Raw genomic sequence first — 7,339 nt, forward strand, 5'->3', positions numbered from 1 at the left:
GGCAAGCTAGAGGCTCCTACAGAAGACGTCAATGGCAGCCTCCTAACCAGAGAGGTAGTGCAGATCCAACAACTGCTGCACAAGGACAGACTCAATGACTTCACCTTGACCCCGCCGACCAGGGCTCAATTAGAAGCACCTTTGGGTGGAAAGTTGTCTTTATTCTCAAAAAATTGGCACAGTATTACAAGGGACAAATGGACACTGCAAATAATAGACAAAGGATACAGGTTCCATTTCCATACATTACCAGAAAGAAAGGGAATGCCAAACCTGCCACCAAATCAGAGGGCAGAGGCTTTAAAACAAATTGCCAACCTATTGCAAATGAAAGCTATAGAAAAGGTTCCTCTCGCAGAACAAGGCCAAGGATTTTTTTCCAGACTATACCTTGTCCCAAGAAAAAAAAAACAATGGAGGCCTATTCTCGATTTGTCCGCACTGAATACTTATCTCATTGTGCCAAAATTCAAAATGCTGACCCTACAGCAACTCCTTCCCATGCTGGGCAAGGGGTCTTGGCTGGTAACTCTAGACCTCAAGGAGGCATACCTGCATGTCCCTATCAGACAAAGTTGCAGAAGACACCTCAGATTTCTTGCAGGTTCAGAGCATTATCAATTCTCAGCATTGCCCTTTGGCTTATCTACTGCGCCCAGAGTATTCACGAAATGCCTGGCATCAGTAATTGCACACTGCAGACTTCAGGGGATTCAAATATACCCGTATCTGGACGACTGCCTTATACAAGTGGACAGCCAACAAACTTTGGAAAAACATTTGAATTATGCCATCCGCCTACTTACAGGCCTTGGGATACACAGTCAACATTCACAAGTCAAGACTTGTGCCATCCCAAAGAATAAATTTTCTGGGTGCGGAACTAGATACAACCACCCAAATGGCTTTTCTCACAGAAGAAAAACAAAGACAACTACCGGATTAATTCAAAAATCTAACAAAACAAACTCAGATGACTGCAAGGAAAATCCTGCAGGCCCTGGGTTACATGGCATCGTGCATTCTTCTGATTCCACAAGCAAGGCTGCATATGAGAAAACTACAATGGTACCTAAGGAATTTATGGTCTCAGCACAGTCACAGCCTAGAAGCTTTGATACCACTCATTCCATGCCTTCAAAAGGAATTCCTGTGGTGGGCCCAAGCAAGCCAGTCAAACAGGGGCCTGCCTTTCAGCAAACCAGTAACCAGCCAAACCATTACCTCGGACGCTTCAGACCATGGATGGGGAGCACATATGGAGGACAGATGCATCCAAGGTCTATGGTCTCAGAAAGAATTGCATGCACATAAACCAAAAGGAAATGCTGGCAGTGATTCATGCAATCGAGGCCTTCAAGCTCTTTCTACATCAAGGCCACCTGCTAATAAGGACAGACAATACCACAGTTATGTGGTACATAAACAAGCAAGGAGGTACCCATTCCTACCCTCTTTGCAGACAAGCAATGAATCTTTGGGAACTTTCCCTAAAACTCAATATAGAGCTGCAATCCCAGTTTGTGCCAGGAAAAGACAATATACTGGCGGACAGCCTAAGCAGATATACCATGGACCTACACGAATGGATGCTGCACCCAGACATCTTCCTTCAGATAACACAATCATGGGGGAGGCCGGACATAGATCTTTTTGCCTCCCACCACAATCATCAGCTGAAGAAATTCTGCACAAGGACATACCACCCACAAGCATGGAAAGTGGACGCCCTCTCTTTCAGTTGGAATACTCTAACAGTGTATGCATTTCCACCACTCCCACTAATGACCAAGGTCTTACTGAAAATCAAGACAGAGCAGCCAAAAGTGATTCTAATAGCCCCGGACTGGCCAAGGCAGCACTGGTACCCACTGTTACGGACCCTATCACACACGAAACCATGGCCTCTACCACTATGGACACTCCTTCTGACACAGCACAATTACAAAACTCTGCACTCCAGCCTGAAAACCCTGCAGCTGACAGCCTAGAGAATACCTCGACTCCTCACCAGGAAAAGCTATCCAAGAGAGTGAAGGATATCATCATGGAAGCTCACAGATCTTCCACGAGAAAGACATATTCAGTAAAATGGAAAAGATTCCACACTTGGAGCACTGCAAAGGGCCTAGATGCCACAGTGATGAGCATGGCACATATCCTGGAATATTTGGCAGACATGCTCCATAATGGCCTTTCTTACTCTTCCATAAAAATTCATGCTTCAGCAATTTCAGCAGAATACAATACTGATCCACCTGTCTTCTCTCATCCTCTCCTAAGGCAGTTTCTAAGAGGAATTAAAAACATCAATCCTCCAAGAAAACCACCATTGCCTACATGGGACCTTAACTTCATGTTGGAAAAGTTGACTTTACCTCCCTTTGAACCAGCAGCATCTTCAGAGTTACAGTTCCTGTCTTGGAAGACTGCCTTCCTTCTGGCCATAACCTCAGCAAGAAGAGTATCTGAATTGCAGGCACTCATGGCAGTACAACCATTTCTTATTTTTCATCAGGACAGAGTCTCCTTGAGAACCAATCCTTCATTCATGCCAAAGGTGGTATCCAGGGTCTCATTGAACCAAGCTATTCACCTGCCTACCTTCTTTCCAAATCCACAAAACAAGGGAGAGAAACTTCTGCATACCCTGGACATTCACAGACAGTTACGCTACTACTTGGACAGAACTAAGACTTTCAGAAAAACTGACCAGCTGTTGGTAGCATATGCTGCAGGCATTCAAGGAAAAGCAATTTCCAAACAGACAATTTCAAAATGGATAGGAAATTGCATTTGATTCTGCTATTCTTATCATGGAAAAGCTGTGCCAGCTAACATCAGACCTCATTCCACCAGAGCTACAGCCACCTCCACAGCCTTCTTAAGAGGGGTGGCTACCAAGGACATTTTAGAAGCTGCTACATGGAGCTCCGTGCATACATTTTCCCCTTATATTCCAGATCCAGAGCAGGCTTTGCTATGGCAGTCCTGCAGGGCATTTTAGCTACACCATCATTTTCTTAGAGCCTACCACCCCCAGCTTGGCTATGGTATTCTACCCGTATGTAAGGACTGCAGATGCATCCTTGAAGGACATAGTACAGTTTTGTACCTACCATAAATGTAGATGTCCGATAGGTATGCATCTGCAGTCAGGTTTACCCTCCCTCCTTCCCCTCTGTGGTACTTCTTGGGTACTTATCCCTCTTATAGCTAGCTGGGGTTATCTATTATGGTGTATTTGTTTTATATTACTGTGCATGTTTGCAATATTTTGTATTTCTACCAAATTTAGCCTTCCTTAGAGGGCACCTGGCATCTGGGGCAAGAAAAACTGAGGAAGATGGCGTCGGCTGACACTTTTATACCCCAGGCGCTCTGACGTCGGGGAAGGGGCGACATCAGCCGACACCGGACCCAGACTTTGGAATCCGGCCAACCGAAGGGCTGCCTGAGGCAGGACAACCCATATGTAAGGACTGCAGATGCATACCTATCGGACATCTACATTTATGGTAGGTACAAAACTGTACTTTTTTCATGGTGGTTACCTTTGCAGGGGGTATGGGTGAGCTGTGGATTTCCATGGTGATTAGTTTGTGGTCAGATCTGTCACACTGTGTTACTGTAGGCCTCCCTGAAATCACAGCAGTCCCTGCACCTCCCAGGCTTTCAAAAAGGTGAGATACTTCAGGTGTCCACATAAAGAAAATTACTTTAACATGTGCACGCATTTGAAATAACCCAGTATTTGGCTGAGCACTGTATTTCTATTTATCTGAAGTATAAAGAAAAATTATATTGTTACCCATCCACATTTAGTCTGATCTCACATGAAACCGTACTGTAAAGGTAACTATTTACTACACAGCAATTTCAGACCTGTTTGGCCTGCCACTGAAACAGACCTTAGAGATGGAGGACCTCACCAATTAAGAAACTGATTAAGACTGATTGCTTGATGCTAGCATCTCTGGTGACTTGATATTGGTTTCTTTGGGTATGTGATATAACTTCTTTGATTATGACAAATTACTAAAGCCTGTGAGTATTTTTAATTTCTAGTAAAGGCAAATCGGGTTTCATTATTTCATCATCAAAAACTGTTGAAAGCTTATTCCACTTTTTGGGACTGTGTCCTCCTTCCTGCTTTTTTTGCCCAATGGGAGGATGAAGAAATCCCTGTCTTGTATAGACCAGATCACATTACCCCTTGTTCTGAATACAAATTCCAAGGATGAGGATTCCCCTTCTCCTGAGTACCTCCTGGAGAATATCTGTTTTAATGTAACACTAAATATCCCCAAGCCATTTCTGAAGAGTTTAATGCTCACCTGCTGCAGAAAAAGAAAAAAAAAATAACTCCCTTGGTTAATCCTAACGTAACTGACATAGCTGTGCTCCTAAGGGGTCTAAAAAGACAGCGGCTTCTAATACTCTAATAGGGGTCTGCTACATGACAGAAAGTAGAATGTTTGACAGATTTGGTGAGTGGATGTACATTTCTGCTGCCATGGGCATCAGGGCAGTAAACTACAAAACCAAAGTGTGTTGTGCTATGGAAGGATTTTGAAACTAATTGATGAGCTGACTAAAGATAGTACTGATGTTTCTTTTGGTGTTTCTGTTAGAGAAATAATACAAACAGGTACAAAGTGCTGGCAAGTTTGTCAGACATATTTATTTATTTATTTTTATTTTATTTATTTTACATTTGTTGACCGGGATAGTCCGACTGGATGCATGTCCATTTTCAGCAGAGGCCCGGGGAGAAAAGCAGATACAGCATTACATGATACCAGCATTACATATTACAAACAGACTATTTACAGAGATTACATAAGTAAGCAAGTTAAACAAGTTCCACAGGTTACAGTTAATCCTGAGCACAAGTCAGGATTAAATTAAATTATTTAAAATGTAGTTATGGCATAGATGTTGCTAACTTCAAGAAGGTATGCATAGCATAGACTCCAGCCTTTCCTTGATGATATTAAGGTTTTGAATACTGCACTAAACCAATGCATCTAGTTTGACTCCTCTTTCTAGAAATTATTAAAGGACTTGGGAGAATAGGGTAAGACATGGAATATGTAAATGTAAATCTTCCATCTGTATATTCTTAAATACTCAAGGGCTTTATTTAAATCTTCCATCTGTATATTCTTAAATACTCAAGGGCTTTATTTATACCAAAGAACATCTGTTTTACTGTAAGTGATCCAGAAAACAGCACATACAAAAAAAGGCAGTAACAAAATAAACAGTGGGTCTCAAAGTCTAAATGAAAGCAGCAGCATCCGGAATCTTCCCAGCAAATTAGATCTTATAGTAATCAGTTATGGTTATTACTATCCTTTATACCCTATAATACAGTGTATTCCCTATGAGGAAGAATTGAGCACTTCTTACCCCATTTGTTTTAGATAACATTAGACAAGATAGGTCAGCGAAGTAGTGTTTGTTTGTTGCACTTTAGTTTTGTCCAAGGCTTTAATGACTGCATCATGAGAACAGAATTACATTGCTCCGTAATCACTTACTAGAAGATATTCATTCAGTACTATGTATACTTTTGGTACATTCTTCTTAGTGGCAATGACGGGTTCCACTGGAGGCATGTTTTAGGTATCACCAACTTGAACCAGATTACCACAGGCACAAAGGTTTAAGGTGTTGACTGTGCATACACTAGTTTGTCTGTTACTACAGGATGCATTTATTGTGATCAAGGACCTGCAGTGTGGCTACCTGTGGAGCAACTCACCTTCATACTGTCTGTTTTTTTCTGTTGTACCCAAAGTATTTCCATATGTCGCACTTCTGGGAGTCCAAATGTGCTTCAGTTTTGAATAGTACGCAAGAGTTCTGGGGAAGCATGTTAAAAAGCACTGCATTGTGGGTAAGGAAGGAGGTGTTAGACCCAGGGAAAGTTTCAGATGCCAAGCTAAGACCTGATGGCCTTAGTCCTGCTGTTTTGAAGAAGATGGGACATGGTCACACACATCTCTCAGTATGGTAGGTATGTAATTTGTTTCTGAGTCTATCAGCAAACATTGTAGATTACACTGTTACATCTGAAATTTGCCTTGTTCAAGATGTTAAACAAGTGGATATACCAATTTTATTTCTGTTTAATGCAACATAATGATGGGTCTTGCAGAATTGTGCACATAGCTCTCAGATAATTAGGGACATATTCCAACAGAATCTGGGACAATCAGGGACATTTTTAAAATATTAATACTATTAACGTGACACATTGGCAGAATAAAAGAATGTCAATTACTGTACATTTTGTGAAATAAAAGAAATCTGTACCTCTTACTTACTGCCATTATTTATTCAGTATAATTCACCACCTTTCCTCCTAGAGTCACCAGTTTTAGGAGGGATTTAGAGGAACAGAGCTAAATTTTGTAGTGTAAATCAGGGACATCCCTGGAAATCGGGGAAAGTTGAGAGGTATGATTGTGCATGACAGAACAGTATTGGGAACTGTGCATTGAGGAGGTTTTTGTCCTGCATGTTCTTGCTCATGAAACCAATTAACTGAACTCCCTTTTTCTTTTTGACTAGCCACAGACACTGCAGTTAGATTTTCTGATGAAAATTCTGCCAAATTATCACCATCTGAAGAAAACTATGAAAGGGAGCTCCACTCCTGTCAAGAGCTAGGAACATCGCTCAGTACATTCCTGTAACTTATAACTTATCAACAACAGCTATGTTGAATTTTGAATGTTGTTTTCCATCTTCAAGAAAAGTGACTTAAGTTATCCATTCCAGGTGTTTTAAGTGATATTTATGATTATTGTAAGGTCTGTGCTATTAAAGGTTTCATACCCAACCTTCTCTTATCTACTGTCTTTAATGTTGCACATTTTGAGTTTTTTTATGTATTATATATGCAGACACATTTAATAATAGACTAATTTGGTTTCCCTTTAGCTACCAACTTCCAAAATATGTTCTACTGTTGATGAGTTTGCATAAAACAGTTTTGGAATGTGACAAGGCTGCTAGGCATCTGTGGTTTACCTATGTTGTTCATTTTTTGAATTTCAAAAAAAAAATTGTAATCTTAGTAGTACTTTTTTGGGCGCCTTTGCTTTTTCTGCAGTGCATACAATGTTTCTTCTTTGCTAATTAAGGTGCCTGTCAATAAATTCATGTTTATGTGCAGATACAGACCTCATGCCTGTAGGATGTGCCAGTGCACACCCCAAAATGCAGGGATGATAGTTGGCTTTATAATACAGGAAAGTCTTTCATGCATTAACTGTGCCAAACATATAATTCCAGTATATTGGTGCATAGGATGCCTCATAGTTCA

The 7,339-nt window shown here is 41.0% G+C and overlaps 1 protein-coding gene across 1 annotated transcript in view; it reads left to right on the forward strand.

The window, feature by feature from the left end:
* Window positions 1–6,853, forward strand: part of DCTN6 (dynactin subunit 6) — an 856,966-nt gene extending 850,113 nt beyond the window's left edge. Inside the window, exon 7 of the mRNA XM_044059469.1 lies at window positions 6,583–6,853. Within this exon, the coding sequence (XP_043915404.1) occupies window positions 6,583–6,681 (99 nt within the window). The 3' untranslated portion in view covers window positions 6,682–6,853. The remainder of the gene's footprint in view (window positions 1–6,582) is intronic.
* The last annotated feature ends 486 nt before the right edge of the window (window positions 6,854–7,339 follow it).

Source organism: Protopterus annectens, chromosome 17.part0 (genome assembly GCF_019279795.1).
Source record: "Protopterus annectens isolate FY-2018-M chromosome 17.part0, PAN1.0, whole genome shotgun sequence".
In the NCBI taxonomy this organism is placed as follows: Eukaryota; Metazoa; Chordata; order Ceratodontiformes; family Protopteridae; genus Protopterus; species Protopterus annectens.